This window comes from Suncus etruscus, chromosome 18 (assembly GCF_024139225.1).
Source record: "Suncus etruscus isolate mSunEtr1 chromosome 18, mSunEtr1.pri.cur, whole genome shotgun sequence".
Classification (NCBI taxonomy): domain Eukaryota; kingdom Metazoa; phylum Chordata; class Mammalia; order Eulipotyphla; family Soricidae; genus Suncus; species Suncus etruscus.
The window spans coordinates 62,043,057-62,070,586 of record NC_064865.1 but is presented as its reverse complement, the minus strand read 5'-3'; the positions used below and the strand labels follow the sequence as shown (position 1 = coordinate 62,070,586).

At 56.5% G+C, this 27,530-nt stretch overlaps 2 protein-coding genes across 5 annotated transcripts in view; one reads left to right on the top strand and one right to left on the bottom strand.

Moving 5' to 3' along the window:
* TMEM14C (transmembrane protein 14C) overlaps nucleotides 1-27,530 on the top strand; it is a 1,060,545-nt gene that overhangs the window by 934,638 nt on the left and 98,377 nt on the right. The window lies entirely within an intron of this gene.
* TFAP2A (transcription factor AP-2 alpha) lies at nucleotides 704-20,764 on the bottom strand. Of its 2 annotated transcripts, none has more exons than XM_049764985.1 (7): nucleotides 20,672-20,764; nucleotides 15,627-16,061; nucleotides 12,308-12,359; nucleotides 9,559-9,790; nucleotides 7,559-7,677; nucleotides 5,487-5,628; nucleotides 704-2,517 (listed from the first exon to the last, which is right to left on the bottom strand). In XM_049764985.1, the coding sequence occupies exons 1-7, from the start codon at nucleotides 20,720-20,722 to the stop codon at nucleotides 2,229-2,231; spliced, it is 1,320 nt and encodes a 439-aa protein (XP_049620942.1). In that variant the 5' UTR covers nucleotides 20,723-20,764; the 3' UTR covers nucleotides 704-2,228. The 2 variants fall into 2 exon arrangements, with proteins under 2 accessions (XP_049620942.1, XP_049620943.1); XM_049764986.1 differs by lacking the exon at nucleotides 20,672-20,764 and adding an exon at nucleotides 17,370-17,705.

The window sequence follows — 27,530 nt, the reverse complement described above, 5'->3', positions numbered from 1 at the left end:
TCAGAATACCAGCCTGCAAAACTGAGAGCCAGCCAGAAGGAGCTCGATTGGGGGACAGCACCCCAAAACCACTCCTACCTAGAAAGAGACTAGGAGGGGACCCTGGGGTGACTCAGAGGTCAGGGATGCCTGCAGCTCTGCCCACCCCCTGGCCACCCACTGAAAGGGAACCCAGATATAAAGGCCAAAAGGATACCAGCTCTCCCCCCCACCATGAGCCTCCTTTTCCCAAAAAACCTGCAACTGTCTTTGTGCCCCCCATGGGTTTCCCTTAAAGGTGAGTGGAAGTGGGGGGGGTGTCTTTGTAGCAATGAAATAGGCAGCTCAAACCCAGCCACCAGCCTCCACCCTCAGACATTCCAGAACAGCGAGGGGGGGGGGGCGGCCGCAGCTTGGGAGGGGTGGGGGTGGGTTCTGCTTTGCTGCCTGTCCTCAATCTCTCTTCCTCACCCCTCCTTGAGGATCGGGGGTCCGTGTGTGGGTTTTTCCAGGACACAAATGAAAACCTAAAGGATCAACATAAATAAAATAAAACTTTATTTTTTAATAATAAAATTAATGTGTCTAGTATGGCAAGGATAGTAAGTCATTCCTTTAGCAGTACAAACAATCCTTTATCCGCGAGGATGCATGGAGCTTTATTGTGTCATCCGTCTCTGCTCCCAGACTCGGCGGAACATCTAAATGATACCCTGCTCTGAACTCCAAGTTGAAAGTAAGTTTTTATTATACTTGTGGGAAACAATAGGTTCAGCTGCTTATTGCAAGGAGCAATTGCCCAGGGAGAGTTAAACTCAATTACTGTAACCATACTGAATAAAAAATACTGCCAAGAACAAAAAGACGCCCGGGTAAAGACAGCCACTGAATAAAAAAAAATCGACATAAAGCGTATCAAATATTTATTTATCTGGGCAACAAAGGACTATGATACATTGACAGACACGGAGACGGGTGCCAAGCCAGCCCAATCCAACACGGGAGGGCAGGGCCCCAAGTGGCCAGTGAAAATACAGAAAGCCAGGTGGTCCCCCCAATGCTGGAAGTTGCCGGAACAAAAAGAGATGGAGAGCGGGCGGGAGGAGAAGTCCCTCACCCCTGGCTTCAAGACAACCTTCGTTTATTGCTCAAATAATGCTTAGAAAGGAGGACGTTGGGGGAAATAAAAATATTTTTCTCATTGCTGCTGTTCCTCTCCCCCCAACACTCCAAAGGAGTGACCAACCACGTCACCCACTTCCTAAAATAAGAAACCCTTGTTTGGTTTGGTTTTGATTTTTGTTTCTCTCGGTTCAATAAAAAGCTCACTTGTAATACTAATTATATATAAAATTTTATTTTGCCTTTCAAAAAAATTTTTTTGTTGTTGTTCAGTTGTTTCATCGTCAGCTTTCTTTAACATGCTACAACGGGGCGAAAATTCGTGAATCCCAGAAGGCAGGGGGTCCCCAAACCTTGGATCTCAAGATAAGAAGAAACAAGAGCCACATGAAGAAATCAAGAGGGGAGTCCAAACCACTAAGCAGAAGAGGTAAACAAGATCACCAGATAAATAAAAAAAGGGCTGGGGGCTTCCAACACTCAGCATATTTACAATTCCCATTAAATTACACATAAATAAATATCTACAGATACGCCAACACGGACTCCCTGGCCGAGGGGTACACCGTGCTTGTGAGGACAGTCCGGGGTCGGTCGCTTTACCTCGACGAGGACACATGGGCCTCGCGCCCACGTGCGTCACAATACTGATAAAAAGCTCCTCGTTCTCTTAGCCTCGTTTTCTCGGAGTATGGCTACGATCGGACGGACAAACGGGTGGACGGACAGACGGACGCGGCTCTCCATCCCAGGCAGCTCAGAGCAATTATTATTATTATTATTAATTTTTTTGCATTTTTCTGTTCTTTTATTTATTTTTTTTTTTAGAAAAAAAGTTTTAAAATTGTGTGTGTGTGTGTGTGTGTGTGTGTGTGTTGTCATGTATTGTCTGCGGGTTGTTTTTGTTTTTTCCTTTCTTTCCAGAAAAGCAAAGAATGTTCACAAACACGCATGGGAACGTCTTGCCGGGACGCCGGCCTCCTCGTGGCCTGCTGCTCTGTTCCCGTGGGCTCCAGAGCCGGGTGGGGAGGTCGAGGCAGGCCGGCCTGTGGGGGGGCAAGCGGTGACAGCAGTAGCAGCAATCAGGGTGCTGGTCCGAGCTGGGGTGGCCGCGGCCTCTGGTGCCCTCACTTGCGGTGCTTCTCCTCTTTGTCACCGCTCTTGGCGCTGCTGTCGGGGTGGCTGTTGGGATTGGTGCTGAGGTACAGTTTGTCCATGGCCTTGAGGGCCTCGGTGAGATAGTTCTGCAGGGCCGTGACGGCGGCGCACACGGCCGGGCTGCCGAAGCCGTGAGAGATGAGGTTGAAGTGGGTCAGGCAGCTCTGGATCCCCGGTTCCAAGATGGGGTTCGGCCTCGAGTTCCCCAGCGGAGAGCGGTCCTGGGCCAGCAGGTCCGTGAACTCCTTGCAGATCTGCCTGAGGGGGAGAGAGGGGAGGCTCAGACACAGCACCCCTCTGGGTCACCCCTCTGACACCCCTTCCGGCCACCCTCTGGATTATCCCTCTGTCAGCCCTCTGGTGGCCACCCCTGCTAGACTCTCCAGCCACAAGGCCTCTCTGGCCCTTCCATCTACTCTCTTCCTTCTGTCCTCCCCCTCCTATTCCTTCCTTCCTCCTCCCTCCTTTCCTCCTTCTCTATCCCTTCCTTCCTGCTCACCCCCCAGCTGTGGGCACAGAGACCCCATCTAGCCTGATGGGAGAGGGGCGGGAAAGAAGCGGGGAGCGGGTCCCAGAGAGCCCCGCTGCAGAGCCTGCTCCGGTTGTGTGTGGTGTGAGCCTTGTCAAGGAAGAATATGGAGGTGTGCAGGGGAAGAGCAGGGAAAGATCAGCCCATTCTCACACATGACAATTGAGGAAGTAGAAGTCTGCTGGGGGGACACACAGCTGGTGTGTGGGAGCTCAGAAGGGTGCTGCCGGTGGGTTTCAAGAAGGGCCTGATAGGCTGTCCCCTGGGCACCTCACCTGGGAGGCCAGAGGGTGTGGGGGGCAGCAGATGCCCCATTTCAGACAAATCTGCCTACCTGACTCCCAGCCTCTGTCTCCATCACAACCCCCCATGACTGGGTCTCCACAAACAAGTCTCTTGGTATGCAAGCAACACACAGAGAGAGCCTTTTTCCTCACAGGCCGCCTGACAAGCCCCCAAGGATCTGTGTGTGCGAACACACTTGTACAAGAATCTATGTGCGCATACAGGCATAAACACATACATACAGGTATATGCCCGTGTTTACATAAGCACACATGTGCACAGATATATGAACTAGGGGGGCCGGAGAGATAGCATGGAGGTAAGGCATTTGCCTTGCATGCAGAAGGATGGTGGTTCAAATCCCGGCAACCCACATGGTCCCCCGAGCCTGCCAGGAGTGATTTCTGAGTGTAGAGCCAGAAGGAACCCCTGAGCGTTGCCGGGTGACCCAAACAAACAAACAAACGAAAAAAAAACAGATATATGAACTATGTGTAGACAAATATGTGCCCATCTGTACATGGGCCTTGGTGCGTGTGCTCAACTATGCCATGCGCGTGTCTGTGTGTGTACGTGGGGGAAGGCACCTGATGAGGGAAAGCATGGCAAGAAGCGAATGACATGCAGGGGCTGGAGCCAGAGCACAGCAAAGAGGCATCTGCCTTGCACATGGCCAACCTGGGTTCAAGCCCATGCGGTCCCTCGAGCCTGCCAGGAGTGAGTGATTTCTGAGCAGAGTCAGGAGTAACCCCTGAGCATCACCGGTTGTAGCCCAAAAACCAAAAGTGAGAGAGACAAGTGGAGTAGAGGCTGAAGCCATAGTACAGAAGGGAGAGTGCTGGCCGTATAAGTGACCAACTTGAATTCAGTCTCCTACAACCCTATGGCTCCCCGAGTACCGCCAGGAATAATTCCTGAGTGCAGAGCCAGGAGTAACCCCAAGCATAGCCAGATGTGGGCCATCCCCCCCCAAAAAAAATAACAATAACGAGGCCAGAGTGATAGCACAATGAAGAGTATTTGCCTTGTACACAGCCAACCCAGGTTCGATCCCTGGTATTCCATAGGGTTCCCCAAGCCTGCCAGGAGTGATCCCTGAGCATAGAGCCAGGAGTAACCCCAGTGTGCCACAGGGTGTGGCCCAAAAACCAAAATAATAACAACAATAATAATATAATATGGAGCCAGAGAGATAGTATGGAGGTAAGGCATTTGCCTTGCATACAGAAGGACAGCGGTTCAAATCCAGCATCCCATATAGTGCCCTGAGCCTGCCAGGAGCAATTTCTGAGCGTAGAGAGCCAGGAGGAACCCCTGAGCGCTGCCGGGTGTGACCCAAAAACCAAAAAAAAAAAAAAAAAAAGTTAATATAATAATAATAAAGTGGACAGAAAGGCTTAAAGAGCTTTAACAAGCTGTTCTATATTCAGGAATAGAATCCATCCCCTGTGCCAACGGTCCCAGAGCACTGAGTCGGGAGCAGCCCCTGAGCACCACCAGGCATGAGGAAAAAGTGTGGAGCTCGGGTTGGAACTAGAATGGCCACACAGCGCCCACACACCCCACCACACCCCACCCCCATGCCCCCCAAGGTCTCCAGCCCTCACACTCGTTTTTAAGAACTGAGAAGCAGGTGAAAGAGGAAGAGCCAGAGAAACCCACTAGCAGTGGGTGAGGGCAGGGCCGGAGAGTGAGCTCGGCAGCTACGGAGTTGGCCTTGCCTATGGCTGACCAGCAAGATCCACCCCAAACCCAGCCCGCTTCCCTATATGGTCCCTGGAACACCACCAGGCATGATTTCTCCTGAAATCAACTGGGGGTGGCCATGAGCCCCTATTCCCCCACTCCCACACCCCTTCCATGCCACAATGAAAAGCAGAAAAGAGGGCCAGAGAGATAGCACAGAGGTAAGGCGTTTGCCTTTCATGCAGAAGGTCAGTGGTTTGAATCCTGGCATCCCATATGGTCCCGAGAGCCTGCCAGGAGCAATTTCTGAGCCTAGAGCCAGGAAAACCCCCTGAGCGCTGCCTGGTGTGACCCAAAAACCAAAAAAAGAAAAGTAGAAAATAAACCGAGTAGAAGGTTCAGAGAGATAGCACAGCAGTAGGGTATTTGTCTTGCACACAGCCAACCCAGGACCGACATGCTTGGAATCCCGGCATTCTATATGGTCAGCCAACCAGGGGCAGTTTCTGAGCACAGAGCCAAGAGTAACCCCTGAGCATCACCGAGTGTGACCCAAAAAACCAAAACCAAAAAAAGAAACTGAGTACAGAGAGGGAAGATGGTTGGCCATGGTCAGGCCTGGCCGGCTCCTTTCTGCAGAGCATGGAGTAGGGGGAAGGCAGCGGCCAAGGCTACTCCACTGGCCAGAGGGACTACAAGACCCCAGGACTGGGGATAAACCCCTTACTTGGTGGCCAGAAGCATGTTCTTTCTCGTTACTTGCTCACTGGGGTCCGAATGTTGTCGGTTGAGAAACTCGGCCACTGCTTTGGCAGGAAATTCGGTCTCACACACGTACCCAAAGTCTCTGGCGAGGTGAACAGCTTCTCCTGGTGGAAAAAGGGGGTTTAGGAGGGTCTGAGCATGAGAACAGACGGCACCAAAAGTCTGGTGGTCCCCCCAAACACACACAGACACAGACACACACACAGACAAAGACACAGACACACAGACACAGACACAGACACACACACAGACACAGACACACACACACACACTCATTTCCTCAGCCATGGCCACTTGTATCAAGAGACCCAGAATTCCCTTTGGGAGCATTTGCATTTCCTTTCCAGGAGGAGTGGGGAGGTCCATAATACCAAGGGAAAGTGGCCCCTTTTCCTTCATTACAAACACCAGCCCCCTCTCCCTTCTCCCCTTCCCAAAGTTCCCCAACTAGGCCAGGCCCTCACACCTATGTGGGTTCCGCCAGCTCTGAGCCCCACTCTCTCTCCCGGGTACCCCGGGCCTTCCTGCAGGGCACCTCTCCGGGGTTACATTTTAACTTGATCGCACGTAATTATCTGTTCATCCAAACAGATTAACCGAGAGGATTTGAGGGTCACTCCACCAAGCCCGTCTGTGCTGTTGATTTTCGAATCTTTGGTTTTAATTTCCTGAACCAGTTGGTTTTTACTGCGGGGGGTTTTCCTGCCATTAGCTCCGGCCCGGAAGGACGCATGCACCAATTAAGGCATCAAAGCCGGCCGGGCAGAGCATGTTTCCATAAAACCGAGCACAGGGCACACACAGGAACCATCCTCCAGACACGCCGAGCCGCACTCTCACCCTGCCCTCCCTACCCCCTCGGCAGCCCAGGGTGGGCTCCGGGCACCCACTTGTGACAGTGGCTGCGAGACTGGCATTGAACCCTAGGCTCCTTATTTAACCGGTAGGTTATTACCGCCTTGCGTGCTGTCAACAGTTCCAGGGCAGCCTTCTCAAATTTAGGACAAAAAAAAAAAAACATTTTCTTTCTTTTATTTTCAAGTTGCTTACAAGGCAAGACCTTGTATAGGATCTGATCAGAATAGCTCTCCTCAAACACAAGAGAAGAACGAGATAAAATGCTACCGCTACCAAGGGTGATTTTGAGACCTGTCAGGGGATGGGACTGGCCTTTTTATTTTTTCCTTGAGACTGCAGGGAACAGGGACAGGAATAAGAACAGGATTGCATCTGCGGCAGAACGTAGGGACACTTCTGCTTTGAAGCATTGGACAATAAACATGTGTGCATTTGTGCATGAGAGAGAGAGAGAGAGAGAGAGCAAGAGAGAGAGAGAGAGCAAGAGAGAGCGAGAGAGCAAGAGAGAGCGAGAGAGAGAGCACACCAAGAATAACTTTCTGCAATGCTTCCATTTCTTTCTTCTTTTCCTAACCAAACAATCCAGAGTCTTACTTTTCCTCTCGAGGAGAGGAAAACAAACCATTAAAAGTGAAATAAGTGATAGCAGGTTTGGAAGCCGAACAACAACAAATAACAACAATCAGAACAGCTAGAAAGAGCCACGCTAGAACCCTGAGCCTCCAGGACGCTCTTCCACCAGGATGCCGGTCAGAGATGCCCAAATTAATTCAGGAAGTAATGGTCACGCATTTCTCAAAGACAGATGTCAGAATAGCTTAAGTGATTTACTGCCGTGGCCTGGAACGGAGACAGGAACTGGGCGAAGGCGCAGCGGTCCTGAAAAGTGGCCCTTGTTTCTTTTAGGCCGGAGTGAGGCGAGGAGGTGTGTGTGAGTTGGTGGGAGAGAGCGACGGAAGGAAACCAGGGAAGCCCCCCAGATGTGAATGGTTTTCCTGACCCTCGGGAAGTCGGTTCACTTCTACATGGTTCTCAAGGAAGACAGTGCTGGCAGGGAGAGGCAGTCAGAATGAAGACAAAACCACCACATCCAGTCCGAACAAGGACAAGCATCGCACCCCAAGACCCAGCATCCAGGGCCACTAGACAGCACCAGCCTGTGCCCAGGGCTCTTACCTTCTACTAGAGAGGTGAGGAGGGTGACGTTGGCTGCTTTGCGCCGCCCGGCCGGCAGGTTGAGGCCGATCTTATCCAGCTTTTCTCGCAGAGACCTGCCTCCATTTTTAGACTTCGCCCTGTTTCACCCATAAGGACAAGAAAGTGTTTAGAGGGCCCAGCTCTGTCCACAACAGACTCAATTTCAATATGGCAGCTTCTTTCTTGTTTGGATTTTGGGGCCCTTCCTGGCACCCTGCAGCGATGTTCCAGACTTACTCCTGGCTCTGCGCTCAGGGACCATTCCGTGCAGGGCTTAAGGAATGGCGGGGATCGAACCCAGGTCAGTGCCCTCCCCTCTGTGCTATTGCTCTGGCTGTGTGTCGCAGTTTTTTAAGGTTTTCGGCAAGCCCAGGCCGGGAGACAGTCAAGGGAAAGAAACTAGGGCTGGAAGAGGACAGACAGATCCCAGAAGATAGGAGGACACAGGCTGTGAGCTGAGTTCTTTCCCCTGCAAAACAGACACACACGCGCGCACACACACACACACACACACACACACAAAATCACACAGTCTCGCATCTCCTGGTCGGTAGCACATTATGACCTCTCTGTCTCTCTCTCCCTCCCTGTTGTCACCACCACACAGATCTCAGTGGGCTCTTTACATGGCCTTTCAAGACCCGCCATTGGTCTGTTCCGAGAAAACCAGCGTTAGCATCTCTCATCTCTCTCACATTCCCCGCTCTGGCTTTGGCCCCAGTGGGAAACTCTTGTCACCAGCTGTTGACACGCCATGTCGCCGGGCCTAACTGGAAATGTCAAAAGCTGATAGACAGGAGGAGCCTCTGGAAACCGCACTGAGTCCGGAGACCTCGGAGGCAGCGCTAAATAGATGTCTATCTAAATAGACTCCCACAACCAGACAGTGTTTAAGACAAATTGTTTAAATAAAACAGCAAATTAATTAATTTCATTCCCTACTCAAGTGTTCTTTAATTGTGTGGATTAGATTACACTCCCCTAGGTAAACAGTCTGCAATATTGGGGGTGATGGGGAAAGGGGGGAGAGTGTCACCGAAGAAAAACCAGAGGGCGAGGCCAGATTTCCCAAGAAGGAAGGAGCCAGGAGCAGAGGAAGACTTGAGGCCCCATACGCCTCCTGAGCGGGTCTGGGAGGATCCAAGGGTCCAGACACACAAATGGAGGATGGCAGCAAGCTCGTGCCCACTTTCTCGAGCACAAGAAACGAGTTTCAGGGACCCACAGCCCAGCCCAGCACCTGCCATAGTGGGAGGGGAGGAAGGTGGGTGCCTCAGGTCTGAAGGTGCATGCCTAGCACCCCTGAAATTGGTACCTTCAGAAGATGCTCGCTCATACAACACACATTACAACCCTGGAGGAAAGATGGGAGATAGGAGCACCTCTTAAATACCAGGGGGTGCAGCAAGTAGGGGGGAGGAGGAGGAGGAGGAGGAGGAGGAGGAGGAGGAGGAAGAGCAGGGTGCTATATGAGGAAGGCCCAACTTGTAGATAGATAGATGCATCAGGACGGGAGTCTTAAAAAGTGCTGTGGGCCTTCAGAGGAAGATTCTAGAATGCCAAATCCCCTTCCCAAATTCCCAGGCCGGGGCCAGGAATGCCAGGCAGAGGCAGGCAGGCAGGCTGCCCATGAGGTGCTAGGACCTGGATGCTGATGGATGGAGGAGGGAGGTCATGAAGGAGGGAGGCCGGGCCGGGCAGGGCAGGGCAAGGCAGGGCGGGAGGGCGGGGCGAGAGCTGGGAGAACTGCGCCTGCGCGGGCGGAACCAGGGCCGGCCTCGCTTCCCCGGGACGCGAGAAAGAGGCTGAGAAGCGACTGCGCATGCTCGGTCACGCCCCCAGCGGCGCGCTGGCAGAAGCGGCGCAGGCGCGGTGCGAGAGGTGGGCGTGATGCCTTGGTTGGGGGTGTGTCTGTGGGCGTGGACAGCCATATAAGGGTGTGCTTGTGGGCGTGGTTCCGTTCTGGGGCGTGGCCTCACCTCCTTAGGACTCCGCCCAGCAGCGACGCGTTGAGACACTCGGGCGGCGACAGGCGCCGCTGCACTTCCGCCACCGTGACCTTGTACTTGGAGGTGGAGCTGAGCAGCGACAGGCGCCCCGGAACCGAGCAGAAGACCTCGTTGGGGTTCACCACGCCGCCGAAGAGGGTGTCCTTGTTGATGGGGAGGGCGGACACGGCGTTGCCGCTCGCCTTGGACAGCGACACGGGGCCTGCGGGGGCACACAGGGCCTTGGAGCCTGGGGGGGCCCTCCCGGTGGCCCCCCGCCCACCCCAAGGCCCTCCAGGCCCCCCAAGAGTCCTGAGCCCCAAAAGCTCCTAAAACCAAGATCCCAGTTCCTCTCCCTTCTCTCCCTGCCCTTGAAACGGGCCCCCTCTTGCTTTCAAGGGGTCTCCCCCAAAAACCCCCTTGGCTCATTCATTAGGCTCTGAGGTTCTGGGGTCCTCGTCCAGTCCAGGTTCTCCCCTGAGAAGCGACCACTGAACCTCACACACCAACACCCCAAGATTCCTGAGCCCCAAGAACTTCTATAACTAGTGCTCCAAGTCTCCTCCTTCCTCTCTCTGCTCTTGAAGTCTGGGCCCCGCTTGCTTCCCTGGGGTCTCCCCAAGACCCTCCCCCAAGGAGCCCTAAGAGCTCCAAAATCTAAGATCCCAATTCTCCCTTCTCTCCCTATCCCTAAACTCTGGTTCCCTCTGCTTTCAAGGGGTCTCCTATGCAGCACTGAGGTCCTAGGGTCCTCTCCCAGTCCCAGTTCCCCCTGAAAAGCTGCCACTGAACCTCACACACCACCCCCCCAAGATCCCTGAGCCCCAAGAGCTCTTAAATCCAGGACCGCAATTCTCCTCCCCCACTCTCCCTCCTCGAAGCCTGGTCCCCACTGCTTTTCCAAGGAGTCTCCCCAAAACCCCCCTTGCTCATGCATTTGGCTCTGAGGTTCTGGGGTCCTCTCTCAGTCCCGGTTCCCCCTGAACCTCACACACCAGCCCCAGCAGCTCAGGGGCTCCTGCCTAGGCTGGCCAAGGAGCCCGGATTTGGGGTGCAGGAAAGCAAAGGGTGTTCTCAATTCAAGTCCTCCCCCAGCTCAGGTTCCAGTCCCTGGTTCTCAGTGACCACTGAACCTCACACACCAAACCCAGTAAGTAGCTCAGGGGCTCAGGCCTAGGCTGGACACAGAGCCCCCGGATTTGGGGTGCAGGAAAGCAGGTGGCGTTCCCAATTCAAGAGGCAGAAGAGTGGGGATGGGCCTGGCGCCTGCAAGGACCCTCTCCCTTCCCCCCTCTATTGGGCCGAGGCACCAACTGCCCCTTCCCCAGAGACCCTTAGCAGAGAGTCGCTTTGCAAATAAATGCACTGCAGCCAACCGCCCCAGGCAGGGCAGGGCTGGGTAGGGCCAGGAGGGGGGAGGTCTGTGGTGGCCGAGTTCCTGGCCTCCTGGGGCCCACCCCATAGTTAGGAAAAAAGAAAGAGAGAAAAGGACACACACAAAAAAATAATAATAAAAAGCCACCCCAGGCCAGCAGAAAGGGTAGCTCAAGTGTGGCATTTGTGTTAATCCAGAGCTATGGGAAGTGGAGTCTAGCTGGTACCTGAAACTCGGGGATCTCGGAGTATAATAACAACAGGCCTCATCCTCACCCCGAGAATGCCCCCTCTCTTTCATGGGGATATTTTAGACATTTGGGGAAGGGGGGGCGCACCAGGTTTTGGCTAGATGGCTTGTGACATTAATAGCTCAGGGGAGGCTAATAGAGACAATAGGAGTTAAACGAACTCTGGAGAGATTTACTAATAAAAGAGCCAATTATCGCGTCGCCTTGGAAAAGAGCATCTCTCCGAGCAGCTCCAAAGATTTATCCCTTGCACATCTAATTTGACGTGACAAAGACTTCGAAGTCGTCAAAAAAAAAAAAAGATTTCCAACCAGCTAAAGACACACGATGGGATTAGACCCAGCCTGAGATGTCTCAACACCACACACCAAAACCACAACACACCCTCCTGATTCACACCCCAAACTTTCTTTTTTTCCTCTCCAAAACACAGCACAGCTTGCAAATCCACCCAGATTCCAGTTCACTTGTCACAACCGCTCGGAACAAATTATGTTAGTAATTCTGACATCTTTAAGATGCTAATTTTAACCAAAAGCCAAATTTTTTCTTAACCTAATTCACCAAGTTTTAAAGCCCTTACACAGCTAATGAGAAATTAAATTGGGGAGCTGGAAAGCTCTCTCTCTCTCTGTGTCTCTCTCTCCTTCCCTCTCCCTCTCTTTCACCCCTCCACCCAGGAATCTTGCTATCATCCAAGCCTCCTGTTAATATGAAATTATTTGCGCCGCTTTCACCTTAGGCTTCAAGAACGCACGCACATGGGCACATGGTCACTCACACAATGGATTAGAACAAGACGCATTTTAGACATTTCAGAACAAAAATGCTCCTGCAGAACCAGGCCCCCCGTTTCTAGATTTTACCCTCTCACCCAGACACCCCTGCACGCAACGGTCAATGCCTGAGCCCGAACAAAGCTAGCCTGTTGCCATTATTCGCACACCGAAAGTCGGGGCGCTTAGGCGCTGCTGATCTCTGCCCGGCTAGTTAGCTGCTACTTCTGAGCTTTTAGGAAATCCCATTTGAAAAAAATAAATACAGCTCGAGCAAGTTCTTTTAAAGAGCACGCTGCCTGTATGGACATGCTTGGAATGCAGAAGGAAATGGCTTACCTTTCTTAATTACAGTTTGATCTGGGATGTTAATACCCGGGTCCTCCACATGCTGCAACAAAAGGGGACACATGGATGTGAGTGTGTTATCAAAACAAAAGGAAATGCAGATTCCGTGCGGGCTGGGGGAGGGGGTGGAGCGTGGAAGTCCCCCCCCCCAACTCCCCGCCTGCCATTTATATATAAACATCTCCTCTGGCTCCCAGGAATTGGGGCTTTGCAATTGAAGAGGTTTCGGTGCACACCCCCCAACTGATCCCGCCTCCCCAGCCACCCCCCTCACCCCGATCCCCAGCAAATAAGGCACCTTGGAAAGGGCTGGGGGTGGGGAGGGAGGAAAAGATTCTTTGGAAATTAAATCAAGTCCTGGGAGTCCCTAATCTTTTCACACTGGGGGCTCAGTGCCTTTCCAAAGAAAGGCACCTCGCTCGCTAAGCTCTGACCCGACGCCCGGGTGGCTCAGATTTTCTGGGTGCGGGCAGTCAGAAACAATAGCTAGGAGGGGACCCAGGCGGCTGCCCGAGAGTGGTGGAAGGAATCACTTTAGGTATGTGGTCAGAGACAGCCAGTCCAAAGCCACCTCCACCCAGGAAGGAGGATGGAAAATGCCTTCGGCACAAAGGGAACCCAGGCTCGGGCTGGGGCGACAGTCCGCACCGGACAGAACCCCTTTAAAGGTGGCTCTGCGACTGTTTCACTGAGGTGTGGTTTGGACACGGGTTTGGGTCGCCTTTTCTCTTTCCTTTCCTTTTTTTCCTTCTCTTCTCTTTCTCTTTTTCTTACACCCCTCTCTCTCTCTCTCTCTCTCTCTCTCTTTCTTACACATGGGTGGGTGGGCATACGTGTGTAAGAGAGTCAACCCCGTGATTAGAAAGGAAAATGAAATCTTGTTTTCTAATGCACAAACTGACAGGCAATGTAATGTCTGGCTGTGTTTACAAATGAGCACCAGGGCTGCTGAGATAGAAGGTTTCGCAATCATTCCCAAACACAGGCATTGCCATTTAAAAAACTATTACTTCCTTCTGTAGTCTTTGTCCAACAATAATCTGATTCGCACATTTTCCATTCTGTCTTGGATTTATGCTTCCGTTAATTGTGTCTGATCGCAATGATTCCGGGTGGATGGGACTAAGTTGCTTTATTACAGGTTTTATTATGCTCAAAGCTCTCATTTGTAACTTGCCTAAAGTGCTTCTGGATTTAAGTATAATTAAATTGAGAAATGTTCAGAAATGACTCCTGCTGCAGTTCTTGCGTGTTTTAACTATATGGGGAAATATGATCCCTTTGAGCATGCACCCTAAACCCATAAAGTAAATGTAGTGTGGCATAATACTTTTATTTGTGTTATTTCTAGACCTTGTCCATACAGGGAAGACTGTTAAGTTTAAAACCCCACTGAGATATTAATGATTAAATAATTTTCACCACCGACTTGATTTTCTTAAATATTCAGCACTCATTCTGAACAGTTCGTTGCAGCAAGGGGAGAAATTGAAAACGACCCTTTTCCTGACCCAAATTCCTTTGAAAGAAAAAAGTTTTTTTTCTTTTCTTGCTCCCAATAGGTGGGGGAGGAAAGGCAGGAAGGGGAAAAGCAGAAAGCCAGGATCCCTGGTTTCTATTAGATCTCCGGGTTAATGCATCCTTACCGACCAGTTTCCCCACAAAGGGTGTTAAGAATTCACACCGGCCACTCCGGAATTTTCGTGCAAAGGAGAGCAATTCTAATTCACAGTCGTGCCCAAAGCTTACAGCGTTATTTTGCAATTCAAATAATCCCCAAGAACTGGCAGAGAAAATGATTTGGAGGAGCCTCTGGGAAGGAAGCTAACTAAAAGGAAGACAAGTTTTCCCAGGTTGGCTTTTCTAATCTTTCTTTTATCAAGTAGCCATACTCCGTTTTACTTCCTCACAAAATGCAACTTCATACCAATTCCTAAAACGCATAGGAACACGCACGCACACACGCACGCACGCGCACACACACACACACACACACACACACACGTTGACTAAACCCTTCCACGGATCTAGCATCCGATTCCTGCTTCCCCTCTGCTCAGCATAGCCAACAAATTCCAGTCATTAACAGGGTCAAATGAGAGCGGTAATAAATTTTCTATTTCCCTTTGTAACTTCCAGAATGCTTTAAATTCACCCGGCAAGCAGGTACGTTCATCGGCCCATTCTCTCTTGCAATCCAATGCCGTAACCATTAACCTGTCAACCGACATACCGCTACCATATTTGATGCCGTAATTCGAAAGAGCATTTTCGCAAAAATCACATCCAGACCCATTTCCTCTTTCCAGCAAAGCAGCATTCGCAGAGCCTTTACAGCTTTAATAAAATTATTGGCTTGTTCTAATTCCATCTCAGGACGGCTGTGAGGAAACCATAAATAAATACCCGAGGACTGAAGGAAGCTCAGAACGCTGGTTTAAATTTCATCGCAGGGAGAGTCTTTTCAAATTCGCAATCAGCCCCGGCAAGCTGGCTGATGCCATGCTTGCTTAGAAACCATTTCAAACTGCACTTATTGGTAAGTGAATTAGAACTCAAGCACTGGGTGGCTCCGCGGTGTCAAAACATTTCATTTCATGTGGGTTGCAGCGGGTGGTGCAAAAAGCGCTGGGAACCAGGGTCATGGTTTGAGGGAGTCTGTGTGAAGGGCCGCGGCTGCTTTTTCGGGCCTCTGGGCTGGGCTGGATTGAGTTGGGCTGGGCTGGGCTGGGCAGAACCAGCAGGGCATCCACAGAACTAAGAAAGAGGCCCTGCTGGTTCTGCCTGGCCTTGGGGAAAAAAAACCCTCACCGCACCGCTTCTCCCTCAAACACTTTCCTAGGAATTAGATGGCATTTAAGGAGCTGTTTCAAGGAAGGGGAGCAGGGGGAAAAAAAGAGCCTCTCCCAGATTTGGGGTGTGGAGGACGAATAAAGGAGGAGAAAGCCCAGGCCAGAAGGGGCCAGAACTGGAGCCTTGGCCAGCGGCAGAGCCAGAGCGATCCAGGGTCTGAATGAAGGACTCGCCGGCGAGTGCGCCAGGACAGGCGCGCTTTGTGCGCGCGTGTCCAGGGGACCCATTGTTGCAGGGCCCCGTCCTCTCCGACTCATTCCCGCTAAAGTGGGGTGTGCCCTGCGTGGTTCTCAGATCGCCTCGGCCACCATCACCACCACCACCAAAAAAAAAAGTCAATAACTAAACCCCCCAACCCCGAATATCCTGAATCCCGAGATGTCCAAGGCGAGCGCGACGCAGCGCAGCGCAGCGCGCGGCGGTGGCGGCTCCGGGGAAAGAGGGAGGCCAGCCTTACCGGGACGTCGTCGATGGCGTGCGGGAGGGCGTGGAGCGGGAGGTCGGCGAGGCCGGAGCCCAGGCCGTGCGGGCCGTGCAGGAGGTCGTCGTGGCGCCGGTAGTCCCTGCGCGGGTCCAGGCCCGACAGCTGGTGCGGCAGCCCGCGGTGCGCGTGCAGGAGCCCCGACTCCTGGCTCTGGCGCTGGCCGGGCCAGCCGGGGTGCTGCGGCTGCGGCTGGGCGTGCAGGGGGTTGAGGCTGTAGGGGTCGTTGACGTGGGAGTAAGGATCTTGCGACTGCGGGTAGATGGGCTGGTAGGGCGGGGGGAAGTAAGGGGGCTGGAAGTCGGCATTGGGGGTGTGGGACAGCGGCGGGGCGCTGGTGTAGGGAGATTGACCTACAGAGCCCAGCTGGGGCAGCCGCGCGGTGCCGTTGCTGGTGCCGTCGTGGCGGTCCTGCGGGAGGGAGGGAAGGAATCAGACAGACAGGAGGGAGAAAGATCAGGCGGCGGCCACGGGACCAGAGAAAACGCACCAGGCGCCGGGCCAGGCCCCGCAGGCCTCGCCCGAGCCGGGGTGGTGCGCCCCGGAACCCGTGTGCCCCTGCAGAGCCGCGCGTAAAAGCAGTCTAAGACCCCCCTAAAGCCTCCTGGAGAAGAGGGACCCTTTCCCCCAGAGCAGGGCCTGTTGGGGGAGCAACTGCTGGCGGGGGGATAAAAAACCTCCTTTCAGCAAAACCCCAATTCAGCTGAGTGTTGTTCTTTCCAGCAGTGGGGCGAGAGCGTGGCCAGCCCGGCTAGGCTCTGCTCTGCTCGGCTCAGTTTGGTTCTGTTTCTCCCTTTCCTATTCTCTCCTCTCTGGCTCCGGGAAGCCACCAGGCCTAGCACCAGAGTGGAGCTGTTTTGTATCCCCGTTCCGTTTATTTGGAGTTTTGCAAAGGAAAGGGAAGGAAGAAAAAAAAAAAAAAGAAAAGAAAAGAAAAAGAAATCCAGCCCCGTTCAAAGTGTACCGAGACTTCAGGACTATTTAAATAGAACCATATTTCCCGGAAGGGCTATAAGGAAAAGGCACTTTTGATTCAGCAGCTCAGAGACGGGTTGAAAGGGAAGAATAAGGGGGTGGGAGGAGGCTGTCGCTTCCGCTCCCCCCTATTAGAAGTCATTCCTCCCCTTTCTTTTCTTTAATTTTTTCTTTTTTGCTTCACAGGGTCAATGTATGAAACGAATAGGCATACATTTGGGTGCAAAACATTTATATATCGGCTCTTGTTGGCTTTTAAAAGAAAAGGGTACCCCCGGGATGGAAACAGACACCCCCACTAATACACACACAAAACACACATTCACAGACACACACCGGTTCGTCCCTAAGTGACATGCACCCGGGGCCTGCAGGGTCTCCAGGGCAGCGCGCTCACCCAGCAAAGCTTCCACGGCAGGGGATCCCGCGAGGGGACTGGGGTGCGCTCGGGGCCTCGGTGTCCTCACCCCTTCCCCAAGCCCACACGCCCCCCACACGGACCGAGCTTCAGGGGTGCCGCGAATGAGGCGCGTGGAAGTAGCAAGGGATGCCCGGGGAGGCGAAGGAAGAGGCACCGAGGCTGGAGGGCGAGGGCGATGGGGAGGACCCGGGGCGAAGCGTCCATCTCCGGCCGCCGAGGCGCAAGCGCTGGGACGGGAACGGGAGCTGCGAGTGGGCCCCTGGGGGTGCCACCCGGGGATCCAGGGGGGATGCTCGGCGCGGGAGGGTGGGGAAGGGACTCACCATCGCTGAAAAACTGTGAACTAACATCTGCGAAGCGTCTGGGCTACCGCGTGAGATGGAAAACAGCCCCGCCGCCCGAGCGCTCGCGCCCCACACACAAAAGGCGCAGCCGTGCGCCCCGCGCCACCCCGCACCGTGGGCTCAGGGCTCCACCGCTGCCCCGCGCCACGCAGTCGCAGCCCCGCCAGGCTCCATCCGAACTTGAATCGAACCGCCGGTTGCGGTTGCGGGCTTCTTCCAGCTGCTCCAACCCGCGCTCGCAAGCGCGCGGGGTCTCGTTCCACCGCGGATCAGTTAAGATTCAAAGGTCCTTGGAGATCCAAAAAAAATTTTCTTAAAAAAGGCAAAAAAAAAAAAAAAACCAAAAGGGAAAAATGGGGGAAAATAAGTTAATGTACGTGTGTGCGAGTCTGAGCGCTCGCGTAAAAAGCCTTGATCCGTGTCTCCCCAAATTTTCCGAGCGGCGGGGCGGCTGCGCTTGGCTCCCCAAAAGCTCTCCAAGGAGCTCGGAGCGCGCGGGCTGGCTGGGGGCGGCCTGCCAGGCTCCCCGACTCGCAGAGACGCGCGACTAGGACCAGGACACGACCACTTAATCGGGGGAGGGTGTCCGGCGACGGAGCGTGGAGCGCAGAGGCCGCGCGCGCCGGGGCCGGGGCTCAAAGCCGCCCATGGACGGCGCGGGGCGCCTCAGTGGAGCGAAGCGGAGCTGCGGAGCGCGGGCGCCGGAGACAAAAAGCGGGCGAGGGGGCGAGCGGGAGAGCGCGCGGGGGGCCGCGGCGCGGCGGCTGGCGAATCACAGGCGGGGGGCAACATCTTCAAAAGGGTGCCAGGGCAGGCCCCAGCGCCAGAGGAGAAAGGAGCGAGCCAGGCGGGCGGGCGGGCGAGGCGGGCCAGGCGGGCCGGGCGCGGAGCGAGCACACGGCGTGTCCGTCCGTCTGCGCGCGCGTGTGTGTGCCAGGAGGAAAAAGTGGGCGCCTAGGCGGGCGAGGAGCCGGGAGTGGGGCGCGGAGGGGAGGAAGGAGGGGAGCCCGCGAGGGTGGGGGGGATGGGACGGAGACGGGGATGGGGAGGGGCCTCGCCGTGCGGGGAGAGGGGGGGGCGCGGCGTGGCGCGGCGCGCAGGGGGCGGGGGAGACGGCGAGGACAATCGGACGGACCCAACAGGCTGGGGCAGACCTCGGGGTGTCGCGCGGGCCGCGTCCCGGCGCTCTTCGGGCTCCGCGCGCCCACCGGGGACTCGGGGGTCAGCGGCCGGCCGGCGCGCGGCTCCTCCATGGCCCCCCGTGGTGGTCCCCACCGGGGGATGCCGGGTCCCGGTGCGCCCTGGTGCGCCCCCGGACTCTCCGGGAGCGAGAAGGCGAGGCCCAGGCGCGCAGGGAAGGAAGGAAGGAAGGAAGGAAGGAAAGAAAGGAAACGCGCAAGGCGGCCCCGCTGGCACCGGGCTCCGGGCGCAAACCTGTCCGACTGGCTGGGCCACCCCCAGCACCCCCACAAACCCGATTCCCCCTCCCCCCCAAGCTCCCCGGAGGACACGGCGAGGCCGCGGGGCTGCCCGGACAAGCGGCACCTCGCCTCCTGCAAGTCCCGGCACGGCCCCGGCAGAACCAGGCAGCCCGGGCCGCCTCGGAAACCCGAAATCCCAGCCCGGGCGCTCGCTTGGAGCTCGCCAGCCGCAGCCAAAGTTCTGCCAACAGCCGGCCTCACCCGCCCTCGGGTCCATCTCCAACAGCCAGCCTCACCCGCACGCGCGTCCGCGAGCCCCCGAGCCCGCTTCCCGGCACCCGAACTTGAGCACCCGGAGCGCAATGGAGAGGTGCCCAGGGACCCTCCCTCCCTTCGCCCAAGACCGGGGAAGACCCAGCCTGAGGCCACGGTCCACTCGGGGACGCTTCGTGTCCCCCCGCATCCGAGACTGAACCCCGTTTCTCCCTCCCCAGCGACGCACAAAGCCCCCCATGACCACCTCAGCAGGAACCCAAAGCGGCCGTCCCGGCTGGGTGGGGGAGGGGGTGGGGTCTCCGCGCTCCACGCCGCCCACACCAGGCTCGCTTCTGCGTGGACTGACTGTCACCCACCCCGAGCCCGTCCAGTGGGGAGGCGACGAGGAGGAGGCCCGGGAAACAGGCAGGATTTTAAATATTGTCGGCTGGAAATGCGCTCAAACCGAGCCGGGGTTTGATTTCCACTGGAGACCAGCCCTGGTCGCGCAGATGCAAACCCAGGAAAGAAAGGCAGGGAGGAGAAGACAGAGAAGAGAGAGAAGACGAGCAAAAGCCGGCTGTCACCTATTTCTTGGGGTGACACCCTCCCCCACGCGCGGCCCCAGCGTGACATGTCATCCGCTCGGTTCAAGGAGCTGGCGGGTGGGTTCGGCCAGGCCGGTTCCCAGGCCTTCCCACGGGCCTCCAAGCAATGCCGGTGTTTCCCCCTGCGGCTCCCGAGCCTGGGGTTCCAAGCGGGCTCCCCTAGGGCCTAAGGACCAGCCTCCATCCATCCAGCCCAGGGCCAGAGCGGCTGGCCCATCCCCGCCCCAGGCACCCACCAACCCAGCACGTCGCTGGAACTTGGGGATCCGATCTAAATGCACTTGGAGAGAAGCTCCAGGCAGTTGGGAAGCTGTGGGGAGCCCGCCGAGTGAGAGGTTGCAACCCTGTTCGGAGACAAGTAGCAAACCCCTTCTTCAATTAGGGGGAAAATGAGGTGAAAAACAAAATTTTTTTAAAATGAGATTTAAAAATGCCTTTTTTAAAAAAGAAATGGGAGGGGTGAGAAGGAAAGAAAGAGTAAATAAAAGAAGATGAACTCGACCAGAGGGGAAGTTGAGAGAGAGAGAGAGAGAGAGAGAGAGAGAGAGAGAGAGAGAGAGAGAGAGAGAGAGAGAGAGAGAGAGAGAGAGAGAGAGAGAGAGAGAGGAGGGAGAGAGCTCTATTTTCTCCCTCCTGGGGAACGGGCCCCCCAGAACCCCGCTGGAGAGAGACGGACGCGCAGAGCAGAGCGCGCGAGCACGCGCGCAATCGCCAGCGCTGGTTTTGGAAACGCCCGCCGGACCCTGCGCTCCGCTCTCGAGCTTTAAAAGGGGGGACTCGGGCACACTGGGCCGGGCCCTGCCCTGCGGGGCGTCAGCGAAAGCTCCGCGCGCCTCGGGCTCCCTCACTCCGGCTTCTCTTGGCGTTCCGGGCGGGCGAGCGGGCGGGCGCGCCTGCCAAAGTTTGTCCCGCCCGCGGCCCGCGGAACCGGCGGCTTGGGGAGGCAGCGCTCACAGCACGCGCGGCCTTGGGGTGACGCAGTCGGCGCCCCGCTTACCTCGCAGTCCTCGTACTTAATATTATCCGTCAGTTTCCAAAGCATTTTCATGGATCGGCGGGAACCGAAAGGCCCCTCTCCGCCGCGCGCCAAGAGGAGCTGGTCCCGGGAAGCTCAGAGTGGCAGCTGCCGGGCGCAAAGCGGAGGAGGAGGGCAAAAGGGAGGAGGAGGGTGAGGAGGAGGAGGAGGAGGAGAAGGGAGGAGGGTGAGGAGGAGGAGGAGAGGGAGGAGGGTGAGGAGGAGGAGAGGGAGGAGGGTGAAGAGGAGGAGGAGGAGGAGGAGAGGAAAGGCTGTGCGCTCCGGTGCGCGCTCGGAGATCTCCCTCTAATGGTAGAAAGTTTTCCCCTTTTTCCAGCTCTTTACCAAATGCCTAATCGCCTCATTAGCATATCAACAATAGTCCAATTGCTCGCCAGCGCCCCACTCAGCCCCCGGTCTCCCCGACCCAGGTATAAAGGCCTCTCCACGCCGCGAACTCGGCCCGACAGCTCCAGCCGGCCTGAGAGGCTTGGGGAGCTCCCCGCGCGCCCCGGACCCCGTGCGCCCAGAGCCCGGTGGTGCGGCCCAGCGCCCTCCAGGCCGAAGCTGCCCCCCACGCCGCGAAGGGGGTCCCCGGGGCCGCGGACGGCGAAGATCCTCTGGGCCCGTCCGATTTTATTAGGGCATTATCTCTCGCGCAATTAAATATAATCACCAAGCCCCAAGCCCGGAGCGGCCGACTCGCTCCTTCCAGCCTCTCGGCCCTGCGAGGGAGCCGGGCCGCCTCCGTCTCCGTCTCGTCTCCTTCTTCTCCGTCTCCATCGCCAACGCCGCCGCCGCCTCCACCAGGCCACCTCGGGAGTTTTTATTGGCTTTGCGCTTTCTCCCCCCGGCTTGGAGCTTTCACCAAACGGTCACTCGGCCCGTGTTCGCCATCCTTTAATAGGCGCGTGTAAAATAAAATATTATACCCTGAAGAGGTTCCTTGACAGCTCCGGGGGTTAAAATTGTTGGACTCAGGTTTGTTTTGCCTGTATCCCGGTGCGCGGCTAATTCGACGGGGTGACTGGCCAAGGGTTTCCTGGGGGGACCCTGGAAAGGCCCAAACTCGGCCTGGAGACTCGGATATTGGCCGAGTCGGGGAATAACCTCGGGTGTGTCTCCAGGCTGCATCCAGAGACGTGACTGGGAACCTGCGCCTCTAGTTCATCGGCTCCACTTTTCCCCAGGCCCCCCTTTGTAACTCAAGCAGGGAGAGTGGATCCCTTAGGTGGCGTTCCAGACATGCAGACCTCGCTAACCCATTCCCCGCTAGTCTACCGGTAATGTTGGGCTTTGTCTTTTCACTATTATGATGATGATTTATCTTGTTTTGTTTTGTTTTGTTTTTAAGATGAACCGCACCAGAGGTGCGGAGGAAAGGCCTGATTCAGCGAGTTTCCTAACAGATTCGCCCAGTTCTTCGGCCCGGCCACATCCACCGTGGCCCTTTAACAGTTTTGTTTCTCCCCCCTGAACTTTCTTCCTTTACAAACTCACAAACGCCCCAACCCAAGAGAGCCACTCAGGGTGCTTGCTCCTCGGGTACCTTCTAGGCCTGTTTCCTGCTAATCCTAACTCCACCCCTTAACTCGGCTCCCCGACCCACCCTTAGCCCAGGTGGAGGGAGACAAAGCTTGGGGGGGGGGGGTTCCTAACAGATGACAAGAAAGCAAGCCTGGCGCAGCGGGGCTCCAAGTGCTGAAAAGTTGCTCTCCGTGGGGACCAGAGCACATTCACCAGGCAGCGTAGGCCAGAGCGGCCTCTCCAAAGAATAATAAAAAGATACTTAAAAACAAAAGATCCCGAGGAAGATTAAGTGGCGTCTCAAGTGGGGGCCCTTTCTTCACCCTGGCCACTCTGAGCACCTACTCAGGAGACACCCACCCGCCCCAAAAAAGGCCCAACTCTGGGCCTGAATGCTGGAGGGCACATGGCCTTCCAGAGAGCAAAGGCCCTGGCCTGGGCACAGGGCCTTTCCCTTCTCAGCAGCTGCTGGGGGGCTGGGGAGAGGCCCTCATCTGCCCTAGTACACCATACCCGCGGGCTCTGCTTGGCAGTGCTCCCAGGAGCTCTAAGTTTCACTTTCTTTCTGCCTGTGGCTGGCTGTGAGGCCCTGTACCCCGACCTCCACACTCTCACACTGTCCTCTCCTCGCCCCACCCAGCACCCTCCAGCTACTCCACTCTATCATGCTCAGGGCGAATTGGGTTGCAGATGGGGGCTGAATGCCCCCACACCCACCCTGTAGCGCCCCTGCAGGTATTCAGGTGTCCCTCACCCCCAGGCCCAGAGCTTCCAGGCATGCCAAGACTCTAGTTGTGGTCTCACGGGGTCTTGGAGACCCTCAGGGCTGGACTGCGGGGGAAGCTGAGTCAGGATCTGTGGGAACAAAGGCCCCATCTCTGCTGGGACCCAGGAGCCTGCAATAGAGCCCTAAATGGGCCCCTCCTGATACCCCCAGGTCCCCTCAAAACAGCCATCCCCAGGAGCCAGGCTCAGGGGGTTCCTGCAGTGTGATGGGCCTCAGACACCTCGCCGCTCAGCCCAGCAATTCCACAGCCAAACTCCCCCAGCTGGGGGAACCTCCCTTGATCCCCACCCGGCCTCCCCCCACAAGTTTCAACACACACACACACACACACACACACACACACACACACACACAGAGGGTGAGGGGAGGGCTGTGGCTGGGAGCCCTGTGGTTCCCCGGTTTAGAACCTTAAAAACCACAGCCACCCCGAAGGGGGACAGAGCTGTGATATGACAGGGGCTGTCCACTGGGAGAGGGGAAGGAGGGAAGAGTGGGGAGGGGGGGTGAGATCAGATGGGGGTGGTGGGAAGCCTAGGCCTAGGCCCCAGCAGGCAGAGGAGCCGGCACCGCTGGAGGGTCTGAACTTTGGGGCCGGCCCAGATCTAAAGAAACCTAAGCACACCCTCCCCGCAGAAGCCGGGTCCCCATTTTGTCGGGGAGAGTTTGGACGCTGGATCCCGGGGACTCGGGAAGAGGGGCTGGACAGAATTCTGGTCTGGCCAGGTCCCGGTTTTGCTTCGGCCCAAAGCGGCCCTATTTCCCCTCAAACCGGGGCCGGGAAGATGCAGCTTCCTTGGAAGGGGGGCTCGCCAGGAGCAGGACTAGCCGAAGGGGTGTCAGTCTTCTGGGACACAGAAAAGGAGAAGCCACCCCCGCGAGGGTCCCTCCACCCCCGTGGGCTCTGCGGGTGCGCGAGGCCTACTTTGCCAGGTGCTGGGGTCCCGCAAACCCGACACCTTCTCCTTATCCCCTGTAAATCCCGCCCCTCTAACAGCCCCTAATCTTCACACCGGGCCGTGAGAACCGTCTTCGGGGAAACAGAGTTAAGAAACTAAACTTTCAGCAAACTCTTTCCAGTGTGCGCCTCCAAGATCACTCGCCCCCTTCCACCGCAGGCCATGGGGGTCCCAACCAAACCCCTTCTCCAAACCCCCCAAGTTCCCCTACAGCCCCCAGGAGGGGCCGCTGAAAGAGACAGGTGCACCGGGCCCCACCCCGAGCAGCCCTCGGGGCTCAGCGCTGGCCCGAGGCGGCACAGCGGCGAATCTTCCTCGGGGCGCACCGCACCCAGCCCGCGCCCTCCCTCTCCAGAATTACTCATCCTCCCGGCTGCGGGTGGAGGTGGAGGGGGGAGCCGGGGTGCCTACCGCAAGGGACCCCCCCGGGGCCACTTGTGGAGCGTGCGGCCGACTCCCCCAAACACACACCCAGTGCGCAGCGGGGTCCCCTGGAACGCGCCCTGCGCCCTGCGCCCTGCGCCCTGCGCCCTGCGCTCTGCGCTCTGCGCTCTGCGCCCTGGCGCGCGCTCGGCTCTGCGGGCCCCGGGACCTACCGGGGGCCTCGGGCGCCTCCCAACCCGCCTCCCCACCTCGGCCCGAAGCTCCCCCCGGGTTCGAGGCTTTCCCCCCCGCTCCCGGCCGGCCAGACCCCGTACCTGCCAGTCCCCCATTTTGGCCAGAACGGACATCGCGGCTCGGCGCTCCGGGCGACAGGTCCCCGCCGCCGGGGCATGGGCTGGAGGCTCGAGCAGATCCTCCTCTTACCTGCTCACCCACATCTCACCTGGTCACAAGAGCTGGTTGCTACCTGCCGACGCATGCGCGCAGGCCCAGGAATGCGCTCCCAGCCCCGTCCCGGCGCGCGGCGGAGCTGACCTGGGAAGTGATGGATTTATGGCCCGCCGCGCAATCTCGCCATCGGCTCCGGCTTTTCCCAACAGCCCCAACCCGCTTTCCCGGTCAGCGCAGCCCGGGGACCCAGGGGGACTCAGGGGCACCCAGGAAGACCCCGGAGGACCCCATGGGGATCTGCGGTGCGGGGCGCGCGTGGGTGTGGTGTGTGTGTGTGTGTGTGTGTGTGTGTGTGTGTGTGTGTGTGTGACTCTATGGCTTCCACGCTCTCTCCCTGGGGTTCCCTCACTATTGGGGGCCCCCAGCCTCCTGGCCCTGTTGGGGATGGGGCCTGGAGAGGGGCCAGGACACCCTTTCTTAGGGTCCCCACTGAACCTTTCTCACCGCAGCTACCCCTGATCTAGCCCCAGGTTAGTTAGGGCAAGGGGATCCCCTACGGATCGGATCCCTCCGGAGCCCCAGCTTTGGGATCAAAGTGTAGATCTTGTCCAAGATGGTGAGTCTTTCATGTTTGGATTCCAAATTCATCTTCCCCAACCCTGGTTACTGTCACCCCAAGTTCTCCAAGTTCTTTCCACCGGCTGCTTCGTACTTCTGGGGGACTCGCCTCTCCTAGCCCCCCCCAAGATTTCTCCCCCCTCCCTGTTCTCCCTAGTTTCTACCAGAAAGTTTCTAAAGGGAAAGGGGGCGTTGGTGGTTGTGGGATGGGCCCCAGCTTGGGGCTGGGGTTTGAGTTCCCAAGACAGATAAAATCGCTCGGATGACTTCACGGCGGCTTATAATTAGACGGAGCTTAAAAGAACCCACAGACTTGGGGGCTCCCTGGCTCAGCTCCGTAGGGAGCCACACCTGGCCCGGACGGGGAGGGAAGCCGTCAGGCCACGCTGGGCCTGGGCCGGGGCTCTGGAGCTGGGCCCAGTCACCTCCCGGCCGGCCTGTCTTCGCACCGTCGTCCTCCGGGAACCAAAAAACCGGTTTCCAATCGCCTCTGACTCGGCCGGGAATGTGTGTGAAAGGTCGGTCGGAGCGGGCGGCAGGAGCCCAGTCCACGCTCCGAACCTCTCAGGAGCTTGGCACCACGAGAACTGGGCCTTGCGCCCCTCTGGCTGGCCACTGTGTCCAGGCCCCACTGCCCTGCGCAGGGCCAAGGCGCCTGGACGCTCCTGGAATTGGACCCGCGTCTGTTCCATTCCAGGCTTTGTCGTTCCTGGCAAAAGGCCTTCGACGCCTTTTCAATCCCTGCGTTCCGAGCCCTCCAACACCTACAAACCCTCCCCAACCTTGGGGAAACGCAGGTGGCACTGAATTCAGCCAAATACACCCCCCACAAGGGCACCCAGCGGCTCCCCCAGATTCGGACCACTGCGCTGGGCTCCCCTGAGAAAGACAGAAATCTTGGGATGACGCTGGCCAGGCTCCGGTGATGGGAACCTGCCACTGAAGGACAGGGACCTGGGGTGGGTCTTTCTCCACGGCTGTCGGAGCCCCCAGTGCGGGCTGTGGGGGTGGGAGTCCACCGGAGCCCAGTGGGTGGACGGGGCAGCCACCCAGGCCTGGGGCAGGGGGAGGGGCTCTGGGGCTGTTGGGCGCTTGGGTGGGGGTGGGGCCAGGAGGGTCCAGGAATGTGGAGCAACCGGGGAGAGAGTAAGATCGGGTCTGGAGTCAGAAAATAGCATTGCTACCACTAGACCTCTACTCCGACATGCGCCAGGGTTTGGAGTAGAGTTTAATAGAACCACCACCACCATCAGTAGTAATACCAGAAGCAGCAGCAACAGTAGGAGTAGTGATGGTGGTGGTCATAGTAGTGGCCGTAGGAGTCTTTGACATTGTCGTCATTGTTGTAGGAGAGAGAGTAGTGCTCCAGGATACGAAGTAGGGCTAATAGCTCTCCTACCACTCTTCCATGTGCCCAAGGTTTGGAGTAGGACTGCTACTAGCATTACTCCCACATGGTCAAGGGTTTGGAGTAAGGTTAATACTACCACCACCATCACCAGTAGTAGGACCTGTAGCAGCAGCAGTAGTAATGATACTAGAAGTAGTAGTGGTGGTGGTAGGAGTAGTCATTGGCATGGTTGTCCTCACAGTAGCAGGTGGAGTGCTCTGGGGTTAGAGTAGGGCTAATAGCTCTACTCCCACCACCACTAGTACTACCACTATGCCCATGTGCCCAGGGCTTGGCGTGAGACAGTTACTCCCACATGCTCTAGGGTTTGGAATCAGACTAGTACCACTACTCCCATGTGTCTTAGGATTTAGAGTAGACCTACTACCACCACCACTGCTACTACTCCCCCAGGGTTTGGAGTAGGACTAATACCACAACGAGTACTAGTCCTACCTTCTCAAAACTTTGGAGTAGAATTACTATCACTGCTCCGTGTGCTTCAGGGTTTGGAGTAAGAGTGCCACCATTGGGGCTGGAGAGATAGCATGGAGGTGGGCATTTGCTTTGCATGGTCCCCAGGAGAGATTTCTGAGTGTAGAGCCAGGAGGAACCCCTGAGTGCTGCCAGGTGTGACCCAAAAACAAAATAAAACAAGAGTGCCACCATTGCTACCACAACTCCTACGTGCTCCAGGGTTTAGAGTCAGGCTACTACCACTATTAGCACTACTCCCGCATGCTTCCAGATTTGAGTAGAACTGCTACTCTACTCTCACAACTCCAATTC

Excerpts from the sequence above, each read along its gene's own strand:
- TFAP2A (XM_049764985.1), bottom strand. The coding sequence starts at position 20,722 with ATGAAAATGCTTTGGAAACTGACGGATAATATTAAGTACGAGGACTGC. Across the intron at positions 9,791-12,307 it reads TCAAACTGTAATTAAGAAAG|GCCCCGTGTCGCTGTCCAAG; the intron begins GTAAGCCATTTC and ends GTGCCCCCGCAG. Across the intron at positions 5,629-7,558 it reads CCTCACCTCTCTAGTAGAAG|GAGAAGCTGTTCACCTCGCC; the intron begins GTAAGAGCCCTG and ends TTTTTCCACCAG.